The sequence below is a fragment of the Leptonotus elevatus genome, chromosome 11 (assembly GCF_054856555.1).
Source record: "Leptonotus elevatus isolate MCC_2025b chromosome 11, RoL_Lele_1.0, whole genome shotgun sequence".
NCBI lineage: Eukaryota > Metazoa > Chordata > Actinopteri > Syngnathiformes > Syngnathidae > Leptonotus > Leptonotus elevatus.
This window is the reverse complement of record NC_141249.1, coordinates 24,046,622-24,071,654: the sequence shown is the minus strand read 5'-3', so window position 1 is coordinate 24,071,654 and position 25,033 is coordinate 24,046,622. Positions and strand designations below refer to the sequence as shown.

Below are 25,033 nucleotides of genomic sequence, written 5' to 3'. Positions count from 1 at the left end.
GCTTTGGGAAGACTTTCAAAAAGGGAGTTCAACCCGTGCTAAGAGTTGAAATGATTTCACGAAGAAGAGTGGGCCAAAATTCCTCCACAGGAATGTTAAACATTCCTCAGCAAGGGTTGACTTCTTCCCATTTCATTGCGCAGTCTTTGTCACCTCAAAATGTCGTAGATCAATACCATTGAACGCTGACTTTTTTTTTTTAACTGCCTGTCCACGAGCCACCGCTTGAGAAAGCCAGATTTTACAGATTGGAAGCGCCGGACGGACGGACGGACGGACGGACGGACTGACCTGGCTCTGCAAGTCGTTCCTGTGCAGGTAGTGACTCCACGGGTCGGGAATCTGCTCGTTCTGCTCGGCGGGGAGCGTGCGGGAGTTGATCTTCAGCAGGTAGCAGCCCTGAGGGCCGTACCGCTGCTTCATGTCCTCGTACACCGTCTCCGCCCTGAAACAAGCGCAGTCGCACCGGCACGTCAAATAATTGTAAATATTATTATCATCATCATCATTATAGTTTACTTAAATTAGTATTATATTATGTATGTAAATAATGTTTGTGTTCTTTACACGTTCCTACATCATTTGTGTGTAAATATTCATCCTTTGAAGGAAAATCACTCCCTGAGCTCAATGCTAATTTCCCTGCTAGCATGTCAATGGGATTTGACATTAACTTTTAGCATTAGCACTGGTGATGTTTACAAAAATGAAACACATCTTGTACTTAAATATACAAGAATTCTTCTTGTCGCGCGTTTAGTTTTATAAACTCCAACTCGGGTGTCGTTCAACAGCAGACGGTCGAAATTTCCCAACGGTGGAATCGTGCATACACGCTGCACTGTTCAGCACATTAATCATTTGTGTTTGTTTGGAATGTTTCGAAATCCGGTTGAGATTTCCACGAATTGCTGCTCAATGTTGCGTTACCGTTGCTCGTCGCCTTGGCCGACATCGTGCAGCAGCACGTAGTACTTGAGCGTGTTGGGGATGAACCACTTGGGCTTGGTGTAGTCGCCGCTGTGCTGGATGCGGTGCTGCTCCTGCGACAGCTTGACAAACTGTTCCACCGGCACCGTCTCGCTGGACGACACCACCAGCAGGCCTGAACAAACGGTCAAGGAAACGCAGCCGGCAAAAAAAAGAAAAGAAAAAAAAAAAGCTAGAAGGCTGACAAGGATACAGGCCAGGTAGTGGTTGAGGAACTCGTGGTCGGAGGCTGGCATGGACTGAAGAAAGTTCTCCCTGTAGGCCTCGAACCAGGGCGTGGTCGCTGGGCAGACAAAAAGCGGCAACAGTCAACACACAGCGGAGAAAAATGGCACGCTTGCTTGGTGAGGTCCTCCGACGCCGCACACCTGCTGTCACATGCTCGCGTGAGGAGACATTTGGAAGCATTTTAACATCTGACAGACGAGAAGATCGAAAAGTAGGATTTCTGAGAAGGATCTTGGAAGAAGAGGATCATGGACAGAGGTGGCAAATCCAGGTCCAGAAAGTAAAAACCCTGCCACCGTTTGGCTTCAGCCATTGACGCTGGCTAGCTAGCTCCCAAGCAGGTAAAGAGCACCATGGGAGCTAGCTAAAGCGGCTAGCTAGCTAGCTAGCACCTGGGGCTAAAGCCAAACTGTGGCAGGGTGTGTTAGAATAAATGTACATAAGTTATCCCATATTTACTCTTTTAGTTATTGCAAAGAATTTATTAGTTTAAACCATGCGGGTTGCAGTCGTCTGTGGTGAGAAGAAGCTGCAGTCGCAAAACAGGAACTGAAACCTGACAAGATAGCGGCTGGAACATTCTGCGGTTGAACTGTGAACTCTGACTGAAGAAAAACGTTTGCATTCATGTCTGCGCAATAAGTCTTATCCCGGGATGATTGCCTCGTTGCTGCTATGTGCGTCCCCAAATCCTTTAGAGCAGCAATAGGCTATGTAACCAGGGACTTCCCAATAAAAAGAGAGGGCTCGGCGGAATGTGCTTCAGAGCGGGTAGGAGATTGTAATCTGTGCACATCTCTGTTGTGTTCTCCTCCTGCTGTTTATTAAATGTTCTAAGTTGACTGAACCTGACAGTTTTTTTTTTACTTTCTGGACCTGGATTTGCCACCTCTGATCATGGAGGAGATTGTGGTGATCTGAATGAATTTAAGAGAGAAAAAAAGATTCTGGGAGAAGAGGGTCTTGGGATTTCGTGACTCAACAGGATCTGTGCTTTTCAAGACGATGTTTGGGGAACGGGATCTTGGGAGAGAAGATCTTCAACTGAGAGAAGTGCGGATCATTATTTCGGGAGTAAAAGGCTTTGCGAGGAAGACGATATTGAAAGAAGAGATCTCTCTCGAACAAGCTTTTAGAGACAAAGAATTGCAGGTTCGTAATTAGTCAAGCTTTAGCTTGCCGCTCCAAACTCGTTTCCTCGTCGGCGTCCGCGGCTTCGTCGATGAAAAGAAACTGCAGACGCTCGTCCTGGTCTTTCCTTCACTTTAGTTAGACATTAAATCAATGGTACAAAAATGACACACACGCAAATGAAATATCAAAGAGGAGTAATTAGGGAGCCAACTGTGTGGCTCGACTCCATATTGCCTGACCGCATTACTGCCGTGTGCCACACAGGTCCCTCCGCATAAAGGCAATCAAATAGATCCTGAAAAAACAAAGCTGTGACGCAATTGAGCTATGAAATGTTACATCCGATATTTACACATTTCAAATGCAAACAATATATCGGTTGCCTTAGAATGATTCATTACACACATGAACAATAAACATTTCAACTTGTAAATCATGAAAATAATATATTTTTATCAGAATTAACTTAAATGACCTTTATCCAAATATTACTTAACTTAAAATCGAATTTGGGCTCCTACAAGAATTTTGACATTTTACGGACCTCAGAAAGAAAAACATCACAAACAGATCTCGGTTGGAAGATGTAGAAGAAGAGAATCTCAAGATTTTAGGAGAGTACGTGATTAAAGACGGGAAGAGATGTTTTTCTTGAAAGATCTTGAAAAGTAGCTCTGGGGGAAAATCTGGGAGATCAGGAGGATCTTGAAGAACAATTTTAGGAGCATACGACCTGAGGAGGATCTCGGAGGAGGTGGACCTTGGGAAATCAAGATCTGCAAAAATTCAGAAGCAGCAGCAGAGGATCTCCAGAATCCTTGCAGATGATCTTGAAAGAGCGACATCTGAGAGAAGACCTCGAGGTGGTCGGAGGAGAAGATGATTTCGGGAGAAAGGATCAGGACGGTCGGGCGACTTGGATAGCGAGAAAAGTGTGCAACTCCAAGCAGGAAAATGCTGAATCATCATTTTGGTTTGTGAAGATGGCTGATGTGGTCTACGGTCTACTCACCCACCCGTCACAAAACACTTGACAGGCTCATCATGCGCGAGTTCCACGCGTGAACGAGGTTCTAATCTACAAAGGGGTGTCGGGAGCAGGAAGGACGGAAGCACCAAAAGCACCAGGAGAGGAAGCGAGAGGAGCAGCTCTACGTTCTACATGGCCACACACGACGGACGGGGGTACCTGAGAAGAGCTTGGAGGTGCACACCTCCGTCAGCGTGTCTCTCCACGAACTGAACCAGGGGGCGCTACATTTAAGAGCCTCATCTGACAGGTGGAAGCACAGAGCGGCCAAAAGAAAGCGTCACCATAGCAACACAAACCACAATCCCGACATCACACTTGCTCAGGCCAATCACAGCTCACCTGTTGCCTCAAGCCGAGCTGTGATTGGTTGTTACGTGAGCAACTGTCATGTCATTTTCACTTGAAAGCTAGTGGCAAAATGGCCGCCTTACGATATTGGTCAAAACTGCTGGATTTTGCTGCTTAACTCGTATTCCATGAACGCAATATTAACCGGAATACCGTATTTAGACGAGTGGCGCCGCATAGAACATCAGAACTGTCAAGATTTTGGGGGGGCTTGACTTCCCCTTTAACTCAATGTCTGGCAGCCATTTTCACTGAAGCAACCCCCTTCACTCCCGGCTGTTTTACTGGATTTGGACTGATTTTGTAAGACCCAAAGAATATTCTGTTCTATTGCTATAAAAACATGGAACCTACCGAAAGAAAGATTAGAGTCTCTTCTTTCATCAGGAAAAAAGTACGTTTCTATCCGTTTACGTTTTGCAGCAATTAGGATTAGAATATAGCTAAGTTTCATCATTATTCACAAATCTGTTTAAAACTGTGGGAAAAAGAGCTTGTTGCGTCATGACCCTGGTTGATCTCTTATACTCTGCTGCCACATGCTGGACGTTTTTGTAATAACTACCATTGCTTTAAGCGACCTCTTCAGTTCCGAGTCTGCATCAAAGCATCCTGGTTTAAAACAACATTAAAAATGTATAAATACGTTTTTGGAACCATAGCAATATTTAAAAATGGAAAGTTTTTATACGGTTTTGGGAGCAAATGAGTTTATCCTGTCTGAATCCTTTACGCTGTCTTGAAACCCTCATCCAAAGCTTTGTTTAAAAACCTAATGCTGGATTTTACCCTTAATTTGAATCCCTAACTCTGTCTTCAAATCTCCATCCAGTCACTGAAAGCCCACACGCTCGCTTTTTCTTTTTTCCCCAGCGAGCTGACGATAAACATCGAAGTGCAGTCTAAGGACCGGCATGAAAATGTCGCCAAAGTTACCGTTGAAGCTGAGGTCGTAGTCTCCCGCAGCGACGGCGGTGGAGACGGCGCCCTCCTGTGGCTGGCAGGAGAGCACCACCTGGTTGAGGCGGCGGCGCTGGCCCGGGCTGAGGGTGGCGGAGCTTGACGGTGGCTGGGCGGCGCCTGACGGCTGCGGGGCGGTGCCTGACGGCTGCGGGGCGGTGCCTGACGGCTGCGGGGCGGCGCCTGACGGCTGCGGGGCGGCGCCTGACGGCTGCGGGGCGGCGCCGGGCACCACCTTGGTCACGCAGATGCGAAGGTTCTTGACCACTTGAAGCTGGTTGTTAGGGTCCCGTAAGTGTCCTGAATGGCAACAACATTAGCATTAGCATTAGCTCGCATCTAGCCATTTTCTATAGATGGGGTAAGCATAGGATTGATCACCTGTTAGTGTCAGGATCCGTCATTCAAACAATATCTTGGTCCTAGTTATGTATGATAATAAACCCTACTTTGGCACCCTGGCACTTGTTCTTTCAACTAACTTGACGGGCGATTTTTTCAGCTCTAACCCGACTTGAAATCTACACGAGGTTTGAAACCCTCTTTTAAAACCCCACCCTTGTTTGAAACCCTAACACTGACTTAAAATACTACTTTACCAACATGATACTTGTTTGACGGTCCACATGCCTTGTTTTGACACCCTAATTCAAAACCCTAACACGAAAACCTAAAATGTCCTTCAAGGGGAAGTCAAAATTTTCTTTACGCATTCTGATTAATATTGCGTTTGTGGAAAATGAATTAAGCAGAACAATCCACCTCATTTCTATCCATGTCAGGGGGCAGCCAATTTGCAACTTGCTGTCGATTAAAATGACATCACAGTTGAACATCACATGACCAAATTTGGAAAACAGGTGTTGAGACGAGCGGGACATGCACAAAGCTTATTAATTTGAAGACATGTTTTGGATTGACTTCCCCTTTAAAACATACTTTGAAATGAACCTTGGTTTTAAAGCCTCAACCAAACCCAGTATTTAATTAGACACAAGCATGGAACTATTTATTTAATAATCTACTTTGAAAGCGCAACCAGTCTTCTTTAACAACATGACATTCGTTTAAGTTGAATCCTGACACCGCACTTTCAAACCCTCATTTAAAACCCAACACTTCGGACCCTTAACCCGTCTTCGAGCCCTACTTTGACAGGCGTGACATCACCACACAACGGAAGCAGTGATGAAGAAGAAAATGGTTGTGGAGCATTAGCAGGATGAAGCTGCACAAACATGAAGAAGTGGGTTCAAGAAGACACACGAAAGCAGATGGACTCGTCGAGCATGGAGGACTTCAAAAGGGAAAAGTCCAAGTCCTTTTCAATGGCAACTCCCTATTTAAAGGCACTTAAAGCGCGGGCCTGCTGTTAGCACGCCGGCTAACTGCTGTCAAAGTCCCGCAGCTCAGGTGTGACGAAGCCCGGGCAGGTGTCGCTAGGCTCCCGCCGCCGGTGCTTAGTCACGAGCTAGCCGCGGTGCTAACAACCCGAAGCGATGTCACCCGGTTTGGCCCGGAGTTAACCGGCGAGTCTCCCGAGGTCGCTCGTACCTTCGGACGTGAGCCGACAGAAAGGCCTGAGCAGCTCGGCGAAGTTGAGCTTGTTTTTGCGGGTGAGCTTCTCCGCCTCGTCGCTGCACAGCACGGCCACCATCGGCACGAACGAGTCCTGGACGAACTCCTGGACGGACTGCACGCATTGCGCCATGGCGGGGCCGCGTCGCGGAGTCGCCGAGAGCAGGGCTGGCTGGCGGGCTGGCTGGCTGGGGAGTGGACGTCGGGGGCTCGGTCGGAGGTCGGCGGCGGGGGAAGCTGTCACATCCTGGAGAAGAACCGCGGAGGACTCGGGTCGGAGCGGCGGCCTTGTTGGCTGGCGGCTCCTTTCCGGTTTGTGGGACTGGCGGGTCATGTGACGAGCGCCAGCCGCTGTCCCAAAATGTGCCTGAACAAAAAGCGCAAACGTCAAAACAAAGCTGCCTGGACGAGTTTGGGACCCCCGGTTATTCGCGGGGTGGGGGGAGGAACCGCCAATCATTGACTCTCATTATAATTGCCTCGAATTAAAAGAAAAACGGTGTATCAGGTTTATTAACAAAAAAAGTGGCGAGATTGGTTTAAAAAAAGAAAAAAAATGGTTTTCCGCAAAAAACAAGGATACCCCCCACCCACACAAAATCCACAAATACATGTCCAGTATTTCGTGAATATGAAGTGCAGTGGTCCACTTTATATCAAATCATTTTTTCCACATTGAAATCAACCGAAATTGCATCAAAACAGTTTAATGCCAACGAGCCAGATTGATGATTCCAAGCAGTTGAAATATTTAAACAGTGTCAATCTGACAAAGACGCACGCAAAATCCTCAGCAATTGTAAATATTTATTCCAGGACAACATAAAACCTTAACAACTGCACAGGAAAGTTCACCATCACATTTTCAGTCAAGTAAAAGTCACACGTAAAAACAAAAACAAAACTTGAAAGATAGCGGTGTAAGGTGAATGGGATTCCAATCTCAGTCTTCGCCCTTTTGAATTGTCACACAATGTCAGAAATGTTTCATGAAAACAATCGGTTCAACAATTCTCTTTTTAGAGTGTACATGGACCTTCAAGTGGATACCATTGATATCCAGCTAAATACCTACTTATTAGTAGGCCAAAAGTGGCACTCGTAGTGGGAAAGGTCACTAGTAAGGCCGTCTTTTAATAGTGTGCTGAATGTTCTTACTCGTGAGCACAAAGAGCTTCATTGTCTTTGATGGTAGCCCATATTGGCACCAACTGGGAAAAAAATGCTAGTAGCAAGACAGTCGTTCTACTAGTGCGTTGTATAGTCTGGTCTAGTGATGTCAAATCATTTACTAGTAGTAGATCCTTGCACTAGTAGACCAAAACTGGCACTAGTAATGTCAAAAATGTTACCAGTAAGGCACAGTTGTTCTACTAGTGTGCTGAATTGTTTTACTCGTAGGGGCAAAATAGTGTACTAGCACACGGATGGCTAAAAAAGTACACGGATAATTGAGCACACTAGTAGCATCTGGACAGGGTTGTCGTGTGCGTGTAGTTATTTGATGCTTCGTAAGATGCGGCGCGTGTGCGTGCTCTTCAAGGCCGCTAGCGCCCCCTCCAGGATGGAGATGAGGTGCAAGAGGGTGCCCAGGTCCATGTGGAGAACCCGGCTGCTCCGCTCCGTGCCAGAACCGCGGCCGTGTGTCAGATGCAGCCTGGTGGCCAAGGTGGGCGCCACCTGCTGGTGGAGGGAGCGACTGGCCAACTGCGAGGGGCGCAGAACGTCGGATTAGACGGTCAACACGCGTGTGCGCCGTTTGCAAAACAAACACTCAGGTGTACTCGGATGTCCACACACACCTGTACATCGAGCCGCCACTCCAGGTTGTGGTAGGCGGGCAAGCTGGAAGGCACCAGACTCAAGATGCTGCGGATCTCGCTGCGATGCTGCTGGTACATCTGCCAATCACCGATCAATCGTTCAATTCTCACGTTTGGCAAGGTCAGACATAATCTTGGAGATGTAAAAAAAAACTAATAAATGTCATGATCCAATGTCACCTGTAGGAGGCTCTGGCTGAGCTCATCACCAAACTCCAACGACAACAGCGAGTCCACAAAGTCCACCTCGGACAACTGCACGCACGCACAAACAGGGCAAATGATTGCGGAAGTGATAACAGCATGACTCACTTGACACTTTAGGGATCGTTTCCCATTCCGAAGATGGGCGATTTTGTCACGTTTCCACAGGAATAATAAGAATGCGTGGTCAATCATTAACAGGAACTGAAGGACAATATATCACATTCAAGCAGAAATATAAACATTTTGATCTCTGTGTATAATAGATAGCTTTCCTTGCCTACATGTGAGGGCATTAATAGCACCTTAAACTCTTTTTTTTTTTCTCCATTGTTTTTGGTGAACGCTACTACTGCTGTTTGCTAAAAATTAACAACATTTAAGCTCCATATTAGGAGGCAATATTCAATTTTGTCCACCCTGAATTCTGACAGTGGGGTGCATTGGCAGTGAAAAGTGAGAGTGATGCGAGAGCCTTCAAGCGTGATGTGTGAGAGCGTGCAGGTGACCATGTGTTTGGAGCTCTGGGTCATGAGGTACATGAGTCCCTCCACGCCGTGCCGCACCACTTCCACAGGCACCGACAGCTTCCCTGCAAACACGCCGCAAGGCCTTGTGGGTCATATACGCAACAACAAATGAACACGTCGCTTACATGCCTTGCTCAAAGGTACACAAGCGCACACTAGCACAGTGCTGCCACAAAGCGAAAATAAAGTTCAACAAGTTACGTCATCGTAAATTTCAAGATTGACTTCTGCATTGGGCAAAATAAAACCGGTTCAGGTCACAGGCAGAGTCCGATATATGTACAGCATGTGTGTCTTCTTTTCAAATATCAATTATGAAATAATGAGCAAATGACTTACTGGCGGCTCCCTCATAGACTTTGGGGCTGATTCCTCTCCTCAGGAACTCCAGCGCAATATGTCCAAACTCTCCAACCACTAAAAAGCACAAAAACATCATCAGGATTTCATTGTCTTCACTTACAACATTGATCAAGACTTTATGCAATTCAAGTAGGACCTGTGCTATTTGGACAACAACAAAAAATCCCCCGAATGATATATCTTCTCATATGTTTTTTTCTTAAAAGTTTGCGCGAACAAAGTAATAATTCCTATGCAACATGTAATTGTAGAGGTAAAACACACACACAAATACAGACTGGCTGAGGCTAACTAAAACCGCCGTTTAAATGTGTAGTACAAGGAATTCAACGCTTATTTTACCTGCCGCGTCGACTTTGTTAAGGAAGTTGAGGTGCTCTTTATGTTCTTCGGACAAAACCAGCAGCATGTTGACTCCAAATGTCACTTTTAATATTCCCAAATTCAAATTTGACTCGAGAAGAAATCTTCATCAACCCGGAAGTGTGATAGACGAAGCCCCGCCCACTTTGCTGATTCGTCTTCTTCTTCATCGTCCTTGAACTGCGTCAGCTGCCACACAACTTGCTGCCACCTCTGGTCACAGTATGAAATGCACGCTAGAAGCGTTCAAGTCAAAACTTGAAATGTACTTTGAAGCTTCTTTTGAGGTTCATTATGGTAAAGAGGCGCTTATTTTGGCCTATCATTTGTTTCGCCATCGATGTAAAACGCAGCTTTCTACAATAGAGCCTTTATTAAATCAATAAAAAAAATGAAACTATCAAAATGTTTATTCAATTAAATATCTTTCAAAATAATTGAAAAGGAACTTTGATTATAATAAACACTAGAAGCATCCAAATGTGCACAAATGGACGCAATATGAAATAAATAAGTTGGTTATGTAATTAACAAAATTGTACTTTCACAGTTGCATCAGATTATAATTTTTTAATTACCTTATTAAATTGCATTAACTAGGTCCACCACGATATTTCAATTAAGAATGTACCATAGCTTTATTTCCTGAATACAGATGATTCAAACGTTTCGTCTGAGACAATAATCAAAGTGAATAAATATTAATGTGCGATCTGAAATTATATTTCCTACATTCCTTTTTGAATAGCTTCCTTCTCGAACTCAACACTTTGTATGTTTACTTTTATTGTACTTGTTAATGAGATAAAGATCAAATCAAAACAAATGTCATCATCATCATCATAAGACAAGCTTTGATTTCAACTTCATGACACCTCATGAATCATTTTAAATACTTATTTAATCTAGAATGGAATTCCTTATTTAACAAATAAGATCTGCTATTTTATTTATCAGACAGTCGTCTGAAAGCTCACGTGCCTTGTGTGTGCGTGTGACTCGGTCATCAAGCAGTCAAGATTGAGTAAATGTAAAACATTTATTGTGGATACAAAAAGTTCAGTTAAAATGACAAGCCCCCCCCCCCCCCCCCCCTTTTACTAGAACCCCAACACACACACACAACAAAACAATAGAGGTCTCTGAGGCACCGACTAAAAGTTGGGTGCTTATGTCACATTCTCTAACATCACATCTATTGCTAAAAGATGGGTGCTTGTGCATACCAATATGCATTTCTTCTTCTTCTTCTGTCCAAGTCAAGCGTTGGACGTTTCTTAAGACATCCAATTGTTAGCGCTGGCTAACAGACTTTGGCAAATCCAGAATGAAACTGATCAGCGTATAGCATACGCTTTGATGCCTGCTTGGGATTTCTATCAGGACTTTCTACGAATCGTTTGCAAATTTCAATGGAGGTCATAAACACCCAAAAATAATCACCCAGAGTTCCCTAAGATAAAATGAAAGTCATATTGAATGTTAAAAAAAAAACTGATTACACTGCCAAAAAACTATAAGAGATCTAGTGTAAAACATGGCATGAAAACACACAAAAACAAGGCGTCACGAAAGACGTATTCGAAACGCACGTCTTGTGACCTATGCATTTTTCCCCCTTAACTATGAAAAAGGCCGGCTTAAATATTTTTTTTGTAGATATTTTTGTCTTCACCATCTTGTGAGCAGCCAAAGTCAAGATGGTGGCGGGCGGCCGCACCGGCAATGAGGCTCACTCCGCCAAAGCGAGCCGCCAATAGATACTCGTTCAGCCCATTCAAATTGTGCCAATTAAGTCGGAAACTGACAAAACGACTTACAAATTCAGGGAAATTAACGTTGGAAACTTCCAGTGGGAATTGATGGCAATAAAACAGAACCGTATGAGGCAAAGTTCAGGCAGGATGCGAGGGGCCCGATTCGGATGCTCGGCAGATTTGAATGTTTTTTGCTTTGTGCTGCAAGTGAGCTTCAGATATGCGATTGCTTCAGTGAAGTCAAACATAAAAATGGAGGAAACTCAGCTACTTTGAGAGACACTTCTTTAGCCTGTTTGCTTATAATAAAAGTAAATGTTTCAAGTAGAACTGCAAATAATGATTATTTTAAAATGGATTTAACTGCCAGCTATTTTTCAATTAACCCTTTATTCATTTTCTCAAACCGAGCAAAGAAAATGCACAAATGTAAATTGATGATTCAATTATTTATTTGATCCGTAAAATCAATCAGATAATCAGCAAATACGCTGACCCCTTTTTCAATGTGACGATTGATCAGACTTTTGTGTTTTTCAGAATTGAGACATTTGCAAATATCTGCTTATTCTGGAAAACAATTTCCTGACTGATGTTAAGGACCAAACCAGCATCTGAATCAATTTATATTTGTGCATTTTTTTTTTAATAAAAGGGATGAAACATTTTATCCAACTCATAAAAAATAAAACATTTTATGCCATTATTAATCATTATAGTCTTGCTTGAGATTGTGTGACTGCAGCTGAAGTTACCCACAATCCCCAGTTAATTGCCATAAAAAGTTTCCAATTTAAAATCTTTCTAAAATCCCCCATGTAAATTCACCGTAAACCTTCAAGAAATATTCCTGACCTACCGATGAAAGGAGCTTTTTTTTTTGTCTTTGTAGTGTTTGATACAATGGAACCGCTCAAAAGAACAATCAATCAATCAGCCTCAAGTGACTAAAAGTAAACAAAAAGGAGGAGCTGATCACTTGGTGAAAAGCCAGTCAGTCGTCTCCACGCTAAAATCTAATGAAATATGGAGAGAGAAAAAACAACTAAAGTGAAAGAACAGTATAAAAATCAACACTTGTGAAGGTTTTCTCTCGACGGCGCAATGGAAGCCCTTCAGGAAGGTGGTAAAAATTGTAAAAATAATCAGTGGGGTCCAGTGGTGAGGCTGGCAGGAGGAATGTTGTTTGCCAACAACAAACCAAGCATGTTTTCCAAAAAAACAAAAAACGGGCTGCTACGACAAACCGGGAGGTGCTTGTCTGCGTGTGATGGACAAGATGCGAACGGGGTTGGCGGCTCCGGCGCTCGCTGCGGAGGCCTCACATGACGACGCACTCCCTGGACGACATTTTGGCCTGTGGGGACACACCAGCGAAACGTTGATTTCAAATGCACACCAAATAATTCACACGAAAGCCCCTCCTTTCCATCGGTGGACGCTCAAACTGGTTGAACTGATGTCATGTTCCACCATTTTGCATCGTCTATCCATCCCGCCTGTCAACGATATCCGCGTCCCACCCATACTTTGGCTGAAAGTTTTTTTTAATCAATTTTACATTTCCGTCTTTCAGTAACCTCACCCCCCAATTCCCACGTACGCTTTGTTGTTTGAAGCGGTAAGACAATCGATTCAAAGTCTCCTTTCAGCAGTGACTCAATGACAAAAGTAAACTTTTATTGATATTTGGCTATGACATCTTTCCATGAAATGATCGTGAATTCTCAAGGAAAGCTTTCAACTTGGAAGCGGCCCAAAATTTCCCAGCTCAGCTTTCCATGGAAATTGATTGGAAATGTGCCCCTTCGCCACCCTAATCCCAAATAGTAAGACGACAGAAAGGATGTGGTCACCTTCTTATGCACCACTTCGTCCTCCTCCTCCTCCTCCGCCTCGTCTTCTTCCTCTCCGTTCTCCAGTGGCATCTTGCGCCGTCTGGCCACTTCCTGCGTGACAAACGCGACAATGTGAGCGTGACATGCGGACGCGGGCTCCCCTTTGGCCGTCGCTTGATGAGCAGACGCCATTACCTCGCCATCCGAGTTGACCAAGCTGGTGATGATGTCACTTCCTGTCCCCCAGGAAGTCTGGCTTTTCCACAGGAGATCAGTGGGTGGACTGTGGGCCACGCCAGCATCTGCAGACCACACCTACATACATGACAGTAACATGTTATTCACACACTTTTCAGATGCATTAACACACTCGCGACACACACAAAAGTCTTACAGTGACGGTCTGCCCAGCCTTGAGAACAAACTTCGGTGAGAACTTGTAGACGATCTCGTCCGCATCGTCCACTTGTCTCTTCAGTCTCCAGTTCCCCAGAGGCTGGTCCTGAAGCAGACGGCACGTTTTAACACGGCAAAGCGTCCGACAACGCGGACGAGCGAGCGAGCACACACCTGCTCCGTGTCGTTGCCCAGGGTGACCGAGTTCCCGTCCATGTCGGTGGACGAGATGGAGACTGCGCCGGTGGCCGTGTGCTCTTCGCTGTGCCCCATGTCGCCGGTCTCCAGATCCGCCCTCCTCCGCTTGGTGGTGCGGGACGAGGACGAGCCCGTAACCCGGGAAACGGTCACGCGGGAGGACGGGCTGGGAGACAGCTTGAGCCTGCGAACGGGACGAGACACGTCACAAACATCAACTTCTGCTCACTCGACCGGATTAAGGCGAATATTTGTCGTGTTCGGCGTTGCCACCAGATAGAAGTTACTGACTTTTATAACCTAGAATTTTTCCCGGTCGCTACACCGTGAAAAACAAAACTTAACAGATTGGGCACAGCCCTGGCTCAAATAAAGTGCTGTGGGGAAAAAATGGCTCACTGTTACTTATGAAGTGGTGCCCCAGACCTTGAAAACTAGAATTGGTGAACCCTGCAGTAGAGGGTTTGGATTCTTAAGGTGACAGCAACAAGAGCAACGTTAATGTATTTGAGACAGATTTCAATATCAGTCTAATTTTCAAATAGACTGATCCAAGGGACATAATTGTCTCCCAATAGCGAGCTGATAATTAGTAATGACAGACCAGTACGACTTTTCAAGGTCAATACCGATTATTAGTAGTCAAGGAAGACGATAGCCGATATTCGTTTGCGTTGCAGTAAAAGAGAAAATACTAGCATCAATTTTTTTTTTTAAAAGAAGAAAGAAAAGTACTTTCTTTTAATTTTAAACTATATTGACAGCTTTGTTAAGTTTTTTACTGTAAACAGTTTCCCAAAATTTCAACATTTCTTAATTTAAATTAAAATAAATAAAAAGTGTATGGAGTTTCCAGTGTCAGCATCATTTTTTATTAAGTGGAAATTTAAATAGATCTATAAATGAAAAGTTCCTGTATCTCACTGAACGACAAATGAATGCGAATGTAGCTAATTTGGGGTTTTGTCAAGGGTTCGTAAAAGGTTTCAAAAGATCTTCACAGACAGTGAAAACTTGTCTGAATATGTTCGAAATGTCTTTGCAACAAGTAAAAACTGTCTGAACATCTTACAAATCCCAAATGTGCTATTTTTGCAAGCATTCGCCAATCAGAAAGATACCAGCTTTATCGGCCTTCAGATTTGTAAAAAGGCCGATGCCGATATTTGTCAAAATGTCAAATATCGGCACCGAATTGGCCTGTCCCTAAGAATACCGTGCATTCCTGGCTATGTCAATATCTTTCAACTCAACCGTTTGGCTGTTGAAGCCCCAATGGGCCCGCCCACCTGTGCTCCTCGCCTTCCAGCAGCTTCCTGTAGGCGTTGATCTCCATGTCCAGCGTCAGCTTGACATCCAGCAGCTCCTGGTACTCGGAGAGCTGCGCGTTCATGCGCTCGCGCAGTTCGCTCATCTCGTGGTCTTTGACCTCCATGATGCGCCGGTGCTTGTCCCGCTCCGACGACAAGATCTCCTCCAGCTCCCGGACGCGGTCCTCGGCCGCCGCCGCCTGCACACGAGCACGCCAATATCGTTAAGACGACGCGGGGCGTGGGCAGCCAAGACATGGCAGGAAGGGCAGAGGAGGCTCGGGTACTTGTTTCTGCAAGGCGCTCAGCTGATAGCCCAGACTCTCGATTCGCATTCGGGACTCCTGCAGCTCCTCCCTGGCCATGCAGATGGCCTTGTCGTTCATCGCGGATGCCACCTTGGCGTTGTCCAGCTACACACCGAGGTTCAGAGCAAAAACAATTATATTGGGGGAAAGAAGGGGCACGAGGCTGGATTTTGAAATGACAAATGTGACTTTGGACTGGCTGTGTAAATGCAGCCACGCAAGACAAAATGAAGACGACGTGGCACTCGCTCACCTTGGCCAGGAAGGTCTGCTCCAGTTCGTCCTTGTACAGGGACACCTGCTCGTCATGCTGCTTCCGCAGGTCCTGACACACACGCACGCACGCACGCGTTACATCAATGGAAACGCACGCACACGGTCACCCTAGTCACACACACCTGCAAAGCTTGCGCCAGTTTGAACTCGTAGTCCTGTCTGACTCCCGAGTCCACCTCCACAATTCTCTGCTCTTGTCTGCGGCGAGACTCCCGAACCTCCTAGCAGATATTTGAACAAAAAACGACCCACTTAACATGGATTTTCCTTACACAAAAGATATTTCCTGTGACGAGTGTGATGAAAACATGTTCACCTCCTCAAACATGTTCTTCCTGAATTCCAGCTCCTCGGCAAGTGACATGCAGCGGTTTTCAAAGTCCACGCGCTTCAAGGTCTCTTCCTCCAGCTGCCGCTTGCTGACGGCGTGGCTGTCCTCCGCCTGCAAACCGTTTAAAATCAACATCGGCGCCATGTGAGCCTCCTCGGCTTCAACACACAAAGCGGGAATTGAGGAGGGGGGCCGCGTTTGGCGACAGGTGGCGGCAAACTGTTCGCACAGCTGCAAAGATGTTTGAGAAATGGGAAATATCCATGCACGAGGACTAAGAGGTTCGGAAAACGGATCGTTGGTGGCGTGAACCAGCTGTGTTTTTCTTTTGGTATTTTGCACTGAGCACGAAAGTCATCCAATTTGTCACTCCGGTTAATAGGGCTGCTCGATTATGGAAAAAATTATAATCACAATTATTTTGGTAATAATTGAAATCACAATTATTCAAGCAGTTTTTTTAAAAAGCATTTAAAACTATTAAGACAAATACAATTATTTGAAACACTATAATTATGTTAGTTCCTTTTGAACCAAACATGATTTCTTAAATGTGTCATTTTAAAATAAAAAGGTGCAAATATATACATTTAAACAACTCAAAATCTGTATTAATAATCTTTTATTCTGGTTTACGATTGTGTCAATTTTGTACACCAGTACATTAATTTGTAATTCTATAGAATAAATTGGAAGTCTGTCATTGTAGTGCACAACAAAATTGAAAAATCTATTTTTTTGATGGTTTAACATCAAATGGGTAGCGTTGTCCCAATAACGTACACATGAACCAAACAGGAGGAATAATTATTTACATTTGCACATTTTGAATTTGCAATGCTTTTGAGAACATTTTCAAACTTTTCATTTTCAGCCGCCACGATGTCGTTACGTCAACCAATGAGCAAACAATTTGGGTCTGCATTTAACAAGGGATGGGTGATGATGACCTCATAACAAGATTTCAAATCCCCACCTGTAACCAATCAAGCTTTGAAACGATACTCCCCCACTTGTAACTTTAGAGAAATATATATATATGTGTTGTTTTTTTACTTTACAGATAACATGTAAAAGACTAAATGCGAAAGCGCCAAGCTGCGCACCTTAGCCAGGAGGCCCTTGACTTCAAGCAGGTCGGCGGTGAGCGCGGCATTCTGGCTGAGGGCCGTGGACAGCGCCGCTTCGCTCTGGTTCAGCTGACTTTCCAGCGCACCCACTCGCGACATGGCCGCCGCCAGGTCGGAATCCTTCTTCTTGCCACTAGCACAACCAGACAAAGGAAAGCGCCATCATCAATCATCTGACCACCAGTGACTACAAGAGGCTTTATGACCTCGCCGGCAGGAAAACGGCGCACAAGTTGACAACTACGTGTTACGAGTACTACTAGCGGCATAAATTCTAATAAGCTATCAGTTCCCGAGTTGTCCTTCTGTGAGGACCAAAAGTAAACGGACCCTTGGGCAGTGTATGAAATGCTTTATTGGATTTCCGTAGCGTGTTGCTTAGATGAGCGCTTACATGCGTGTGGCCTCGACCAACTCAGCCTTGACCTTGTCCAGATCGATCTGCAGTCGAGCGCGCTCCCTGGCAGTGTCGTCCAGAACATGGCGAGTGTCCGCCAACTCTGCCTCATACAGATGCTTCAGGTTGCTCACCTAAGGGAGCAAAGGGAACATTCAGGAAATAACGTGATAAGCTCCGCCTATCAACTACAAATGAAAAGCAAAGTCGGGCTCCAAACGTTACATGTGCAAAATATTTAACCGGGAATATGACGTTTGTCTGCAACAAGCAATGGCTGACAAGTCATTTATTTAAAAATGTTTTCAAATAAATGCAAAGCAAAACAGGCACGCGTGTGTTTACTTGTTTTTATTTTTTAGTAACTTTTCATAAATGCTATACTGCGTCGCCTGCTGTAATTCAACTTGTGTCGTGGTCAGCTCTTGTATGCGAGCTCCTTTCTCTTTCACATGCGAGAAGCACATCTAAAGATGGTGCCGGGCATCCCAATTCCTCAATTTTGGTTCCTCAACACGAATTGACTGAATGTTAGCCAAAGCTGTTTTGGTTGCAACATAAATTACTCATATGAAACTGGCACACACGTCTGCATGTTATGGACATTCCCACAAAAAGCTCTTCAGCATTTTTTTTTAACTTTATTTTTGCTAGCTTGGGGGTTAGGGTCTGTCACACAAAAGATTATTACAAATGCAACAGGGAACACATCTGTGACCATTAACTAATAGACAGATTGGCGGTGGTCAGTGCAAGAAACAACACAAGTACAACATTAGTGACAGTATTACCGACCCGTGCACCCCGGTGAAATTTCAATATGGCTCAACCCTAACGACTGGCTCAATAAGAAACCCCCCCGAGCTCCAACTGTTTTCTGACATCCACCACGTAACCGCTAAAGTATAAATAACACATAAGTCGCAAATGGTTATTTACATCACCCCTGAGTAGATTGCTGCTGACCACCTGCTTATAGCTTGTCGCTGTCGTTTTTCTTCTTTTTTTTTTATTATATGCAAACATTGCTGCTTGTATACAGCGTGTGCACAAACAAGACTTTAATGCTGGACGAATGCAAACTACTACATATTTTATTTTTTTCTTGCTCAAAACTAACAATCGTTACATATTTGAGGACTTTGAATAGCAGTTTTATTACTTGACTAAAAATACTGTAGAGGTATAGAGGGGCAACTAGGGCATTTGCTCTTGCCACGACCTACACATTCATTCACCGGTGCAGAATACTATAATAATGTACTTGTAGTTCTTGCGCAATTCACGGCAAAATAACGCTAGGTGGCAAGTTTCCAGTCACGGCAAAATAACCACTTCGATTAATCTTTGGAATTTTACACACATCCATCGAGACAAAAGCTACTTAAAAGAGTTAAACTGACACAAAAGAGTCATTAAATTTGTTCGATGTCGAAGTAGTTCCAATTGAGAAGATGGTGGGAATTAAAAAATCAGCGAAGTAATAGAGTTCAAAAGGGAGGGGGCGTCGATATAAAATGGCGCGCACGAACAACCGCTCTCTTTTCAAATTTTGAACCACCCAACAGCTTTTTGCCCCTTGAAACGTTTTCAAATCAACGAGTTCGCCTTGAAGAAGTCAAACTGGTTTGTTTGTTTTGTGGAGGAAAATACGAAAGTAAACGTTCCGTACATTTGGCCCGTTGCCACCCACGTTTCACCATCTTAGATCCATTCGAATACTTTTGCTCTACTTTTAGGGGATATGAACGCATAAACGAGACCAAGGGAACATGGCCGCGTCGATGGCACTCGTTTATCGCGGCACTCACCTCCCTGGTGGTGACCTCCTCTTTCTCGGACACTTTGACCATCAAGCGGTCGTTCTCCAGCTCCAGGGAGCGGACCCGCTCGATGTAGACGGCCAGCCGGTCGTTGAGGTGCTGCAGGTCCTGCTTCTCCTGCAAGCGAGAGATGCGGGTGGGTGAGAGCGGAGTGGAGGAGGCCGCCGCCGGCCGGCCAGCTTCACGACTTGGGGTAGCAGTCGCCATAACGGCTCGGTCGCCTTTTTTCTTTCTTCGACGCTTCCTTCGTTCGTTCGTTTGGCCGCTCGGCGGGCAAAGGAGCTCGCGCGTGTCCGCCGTCGTCGTGGAATTGGGACGAGAAAAAGTGGTTCGGTGAGCGAAAGGACAACGGGCGAGGAATCAATGGGAGGCGGGCGGCGGGTTAGTCATACGCGGCGGCAGTTTCTCTCTCGCTCGCTCGTGTGGAGTGGTCGAAGAGATTCCAAAATGGCCGCCGCAGCTGCCAGCACCGCGCCAAAAGCAGGGAGTATATCCGGTCGGGCAATGCACGATGGGAAAAAAACAACATTCAACACCGAGCTGACGTCACGGTTCAACAACGCAGTCGACGTTCAGTACTTGCCAAATAAGAATTTTTTTATTAATACATTTAGTATAGTTTGGTTTCTTCAATACTGATAATAAATAAATACATAAATAATCATGTTAAAAATATTATATTTATTCTTGTGAAATATCATATTCCTAAATCCAAACATAGTCATTCGAAACCTTTTTTCATGTTTGAGGAGATGTTCTATATGGCAACCAAATAAACACAGTTAAAAGTGTTGCTTTATGCTAGGAATATTTATAAGGTGGCTTTGCTTAAAAATAGAAAGAATATGAAATAAAATTTTGAAATAATTTTGTTGAGGTTACTTTGGTCATCTCCCCAACATTTGATGCTATTTAGTCTTACATCCATCATTTTGTTTGTAGGACTTATCCTCATAGTGTCATAGCCTACACAGCAGACCGGACGAGAGACAGGCTACACCCCAGGCTCAAACTGGTCGCAGGTCAGTGAGGGCACATACAGACAAGATCCCATACACATTTATAATGGACAGATTATGGTCTTTATCCTTTTGGAATGTGGGAAAACCCCCGCACAGGAAGCAGAGATTTGAACCCCAAACCTTACTGTGAAGCAGACTAGCCAGATTTGCCAGTCGCCGCTGTGCTGCCGTGTTGTACTACTGTTTGACATAAGATGTAAATGGCTTGTTTAAATTAAGTATTAAAATAAATTTTATTGTGCAGCTAAATTTGATTATAAAAATTACATACAAATAATAATGCAAACTGTTTAAATATTTTATGATTCACAGGATTTTTATTACAATGTACTAGAGAATGGATTTCAGATAATACCTACAGATCTTGTACGGTTTTACCCATTACAGTACTTCTCTCGGATGTTCGTTGAAATGGCAAAATATTTTTTTCGTTTTTTTTTTTTTAGGAAATACGTTAATGAAGAAGTCTTTGAAGTATGGAAATCAAAAACCCAACTTCACACACTTTCACGTTCATCACATATATTAGATTTATAAATGACTGTCATAACAGAAAGGCTCTGAAAACTCAATATTAAGCTATTTGGATGTATATGAAACCCCTGGCATTATTGTGGGTTTTTTTGTGGTGTTGATTTGTTTTCTTTATGTTGTCTAGCTTACTAATATATAATGTTTCATTTTGTTTATTTCGGGTATACTGTTCTGTACTTATTCTATGGTTCAATGATAAAATAAAAAAATAAAAAAATAACTTCTCTCGGATGTCTTTAGAAAAGATAATTGAACAACGCTTCTTCCTCCAGTCTGACGGGGGCGCTGTCACGTGGGGGTGCCAGTGTGTTCCGGATGAACTCCTTCACTTGGCCGCCTGGTTCAGCCAACAGCCCTTCCGGCTTCGTCGCCATTACAGAGAGCAGGTACGAATTCACCGAGATTTACCCCAAACAAAATCCATTTCGAATCTCAGCCATCCATCTTTTTATCTTTGATGAATCGAACGTAAAACCATCCTCTGGCTTTGCTTACACCCTGCGTTGCATATTGTGCGGAATCCTACTTCGGATAATAAAGATGTGCTTGAACACCGAGGCCAGAATAGGCTACTGGAATACTTAAGCGATTAGACAACACACACGTTACACGATATAAGGTGTTGTTTTTAGACAAACCTGGTGTATCTTACTCGATATAGGTAGTGTGTCTTTTATGTTATATCGTTTTACATTTACAAGTACTTTATCGGTGGAGTTGGGCCGCGGGGATGTCTGCAAGCGTGTAGCACTGTTAAGTTAGGTTAACCATGTGAAATTTGAATGGGGCATTACTGTAACTAAACAAGTGACATCGGCAGTGTCACCACGACTTTGCAGGCTTCGTAGCATGAGCGTAATGTGGTAATACTGTGCGCTTTGTGTAGCTCCATTTTTTGGGGATAATCTAAATCGAAAACATTTGATGTTACTAAATGTATACAATGGGAACGAATGGGGTTTGTGCACATGTGGCACTTTACATCAAATATTGTTGATACTCCAAACATATTTAAGTTTTCTGTGACGATGAAAAAAAAAAATCTTGAACCTGAATCAGATGTTTAAAAAAAAAAACACAGTTAATGTCCAAACAACCCGCTATCAATCGTCACCAAAATACATGGGCACGTCTCTCCTCATGCCCACAGCAACATTTGTAAATATTAGAATATACGGCCCAATATTTAGGATTTATGGACAACGCTACCTATACAATTGGATTCACAAAATGAAAATTGTTTTTATTCAGTATAACGAGATAGTTAATGATCCATACGTCATGATTCAGGGTGGAATAATTGTTATTTTCCAGTTAAGTTTAAAATGCACATGAATGTTTTACTGCTGCAACAGTGGTGTGATACGAATTTGCATGCAAGTGGACAAATAGTTGAAAAATAGTTGACACATTAGTCAAAGGAAAAATGGTCTTGGAACACTACTTGGGCGCCGTCCATCACGTCGAGGAATTACAACCCAGCTGACGTGTGGTTGTCCTTTGCAGACATGGCTATTCGTTACCCGATGGCCGTCGGCCTCAATAAAGGCCACCGAGTCACCAAAAACGTCACTGCCCCAAAACACAGCCGCCGACGTGGGGTAAGTTACTCCTGATGCAGCGAGATCTGAGTCTGGGCCTTCTGAACAGCCTTCAGCACGCTCACTTTTTCTTTTGCCTTTGCCCAGCGTCTGACCAAGCACAGCAAGTTTGTCCGGGACATGATCCGCGAGGTGTGCGGCTTCGCTCCGTACGAGAGGCGAGCCATGGAGCTGCTCAAAGTGTCCAAGGACAAGCGGGCGCTCAAGTTCATCAAGAAAAGGGTGACGATTAACTCCTGCTCGCTCGCTCTTTACTTGGAAGGAAATGTTCAAAAACTTTTAAGTCAAACCATCAGCAAGTGTTTGACCTCCGATTGCCTTAAGAGACAATCCAAATAATTAGCCATTTAGCAAATAAGTTAACTACTCTAAATTTTAAAGACTTGTTGAAGCCGCCTTTGTGGCACACCTGCTCTCGACTTCATCTGACTTATCACTTGAAGGAATAATTAACCCATTATTTAATTATAAATGTCAAATGTATAATAGATCATTTTAGTGATATACCGATGTTTTTTTTTTTCAAGGCCGATACCAATTATTAGTAGTCAAGCACTGATAACCGATATTTTTAAGCTGATATTTGCAGTAAAAGAGAAAATATTAGCATTTTTTATTTTTTTATTTTAAATATATAAATAATTGACAGGTTTGTTTAAAAATTCTAACAAAAATTGCAGGGAGCTTCAAGGACATCAGCGTTAAACTAAATTTAAAACTAACAAGTAAATAGTTCCATAAAGTTTTCCAAACTTTTTTATTTTATTTTATAAAAAGTGTAGGGAGTTCCCAGTGTCAGCATCATTTTTTTATTAAGTGGAAATTTAATTAAATCCATAAGTGAAAAGTTACCTGTATCTCAATGTTTGAAATGTCTTTGCCACAAGTAAATATTGTCTGTGAGCATCTTACACATTCTGATGAAAACCCTCAATTTCGCTATGTTCGCAAGCATTCACTGCTCAGTGAGATACCAGCTTTATCGGCCTTCAGATTCGTAAAAAGGCCAATGCCGGTATTTGTCAAAATGCCAAATATCGGCACCGATAATCGTTCTATCCCTAGTTTATTTGACTTTTTTATTAGTCAATCAAGTGTTGGGAAAAGATAAATGAAAAATACTAAATTAATTTAATTACTCTGACATTAAATGAAGGAATAACGTGGAATTATCATCTTGATGCGTGACACTACAAGTAAGGCAAGAGCACTTCCTTTCAAAGGTTACTAAGTTGAGGTGCTGATGATGTCTGACCTTGTCAACTCTTCTTCAGATTGGCACCCACATCCGCGCTAAGAGAAAGCGTGAAGAGCTGAGCAACGTGCTGGCTGCCATGAGGAAGGCCGCCGCCAAGAAGGACTAATTTGTCTTTGAATAAATGTTTAACTGCATCAACAGCCTCTTGTTTTTTGGGGCGGGGATCAAGTTTAGGTCCAATTCCCCCAGGCAATGTTTGTTTTTGATGCCTTGTACTCGTTTTGGAAAAATACAAACGTATCAAACAGATTGATGTGTTATCTCTGGAGTCAACAGTTCTTCCTAAAGGTGTACTTAAATGGCAAAAAAAAGTGTGATTTTTTTTTCTTCTTCTTCACATCTAAATATAGTGTGCATTTATCATGACTTGCTATCGTGCATATTTGAGGATCTGAAAAACACGTGAAAATCACAAGTATATTTGTGAGACGGAATTTCTCCCTGTATATTTCAGCAGTCAGCAACCTTTTTAAGAGTGACAGCAACTTTTGTGGGACTGTCTAATGCCAAGCACTACCATTTTGATGCATTGCTGCTACGTTTCTGAAATCACGTCCCTCATGAAACGTCAACGTTGTCACCTCTCCACCCCCATCGATGGATGGATGCCAGTCCGCAAATACCGAGTTGGGGACCACTCTAGGTTAAGCATAATCAAGCACTGCTGTAGCAAACGTTATAATTCACATTAATAGTCTATATGGCAGTAAATAGTCCTTCAAAAGTTCTCCCTGACTAAATAAATGACTAGTGTTAAATTTTGGCGTTAATGTGGTAGTTTTGATTGCGTTTTACGGCATGTGTTCCGTTGCCCATGGCGACGCGTCTCCGTTTCGCTCAGCCCCTCCCTTCACGTTCAGATCCAGCGCCGCGATTGGCTGAGAGGCTTGACGCGAGCTCAGATTGGCCGAGGTCGCTGTCAGTCATCTCCTTCAGGACTAGCCTACAAGCGACTAACTAACCCATTTGTTTTGCCTCAGGTGATTTGGACTAGAGACGTTATGTTTGCCCGTGTGCGTTTGCTTTAAGAGTACAAATCATACCCTGTGACAGTCGTGTACGTTGGCATGTTCGGCTAACCTGGCAGCTGGACCTCGTAGATGAATAAACGAACATTTCGGATGTTTTTTGTTGTCTTGTGTGCGTCCATGTGAGCCCTTCATTTGATTAGCTGCAGGCTAGCTAGTCAGCTAGTTACGATACCGAAGTGATGAAGTGATGATGGTCACTGGTTATTGTTGAGGTACGTGTCGAGTCCGCAACGTTTGTGTTGGGGCCCTCTGTGTTGGACTGTCGAGCC

General features: G+C 43.8%; 4 protein-coding genes across 7 annotated transcripts in view; 1 reads left to right on the top strand and 3 right to left on the bottom strand.

Moving 5' to 3' along the window:
- Window positions 1–6,609, bottom strand: part of trappc8 (trafficking protein particle complex subunit 8) — a 41,012-nt gene extending 34,403 nt beyond the window's left edge. Inside the window, exons 1-6 of one of the 3 annotated variants that reach the window (XR_015096405.1) lie at window positions 6,248–6,608; window positions 4,670–4,993; window positions 3,542–3,625; window positions 1,184–1,273; window positions 931–1,105; window positions 292–445 (exon numbers count right to left, since the gene is read on the bottom strand). Coding sequence is in view for 2 of the 3 variants with exons in the window: in XM_086088219.1 (XP_085944345.1) it covers window positions 292–445; window positions 931–1,105; window positions 1,184–1,273; window positions 3,542–3,625; window positions 4,670–4,993; window positions 6,248–6,605 (1,185 nt within the window). In the remaining variant the exon portion in view is untranslated. Of the gene's footprint in view, window positions 1–291; window positions 446–930; window positions 1,106–1,183; window positions 1,274–3,541; window positions 3,626–4,669; window positions 4,994–6,247 lie in introns of all 3 variants that reach the window. The other 2 variants (XM_086088219.1, XM_086088220.1) reach the window with 2 other exon arrangements.
- Window positions 6,610–7,063: 454 nt separating this feature from the next.
- commd2 (COMM domain containing 2) lies at window positions 7,064–9,698 on the bottom strand. The gene is made up of 6 exons (XM_086088233.1): window positions 9,534–9,698; window positions 9,168–9,245; window positions 8,808–8,890; window positions 8,275–8,349; window positions 8,074–8,172; window positions 7,064–7,978 (listed from the first exon to the last, which is right to left on the bottom strand). The coding sequence occupies exons 1-6, from the start codon at window positions 9,598–9,600 to the stop codon at window positions 7,769–7,771; spliced, it is 612 nt and encodes a 203-aa protein (XP_085944359.1). The 5' UTR covers window positions 9,601–9,698; the 3' UTR covers window positions 7,064–7,768.
- A 2,292-nt stretch (window positions 9,699–11,990) lies between these two features.
- lmnb2 (lamin B2) lies at window positions 11,991–19,800 on the bottom strand. Of its 2 annotated transcripts, none has more exons than XM_086088717.1 (13): window positions 19,307–19,800; window positions 17,493–17,629; window positions 17,075–17,231; window positions 15,954–16,079; window positions 15,760–15,858; window positions 15,615–15,686; window positions 15,341–15,466; window positions 15,033–15,253; window positions 13,720–13,927; window positions 13,544–13,651; window positions 13,345–13,464; window positions 13,168–13,260; window positions 11,991–12,668 (listed from the first exon to the last, which is right to left on the bottom strand). In XM_086088717.1, the coding sequence occupies exons 1-13, from the start codon at window positions 19,523–19,525 to the stop codon at window positions 12,633–12,635; spliced, it is 1,722 nt and encodes a 573-aa protein (XP_085944843.1). In that variant the 5' UTR covers window positions 19,526–19,800; the 3' UTR covers window positions 11,991–12,632. The 2 variants fall into 2 exon arrangements, with proteins under 2 accessions (XP_085944843.1, XP_085944844.1); XM_086088718.1 differs by having other exon boundaries at window positions 15,760–15,855.
- A 1,346-nt stretch (window positions 19,801–21,146) lies between these two features.
- Window positions 21,147–23,867, top strand: rpl36 (ribosomal protein L36). Its single transcript, XM_086088719.1, has 4 exons — window positions 21,147–21,260; window positions 22,381–22,475; window positions 22,563–22,697; window positions 23,750–23,867. Exons 2-4 carry the CDS (start codon window positions 22,383–22,385, stop codon window positions 23,837–23,839), a joined length of 318 nt encoding a protein of 105 aa, XP_085944845.1. The 5' UTR covers window positions 21,147–21,260; window positions 22,381–22,382; the 3' UTR covers window positions 23,840–23,867.
- The last annotated feature ends 1,166 nt before the right edge of the window (window positions 23,868–25,033 follow it).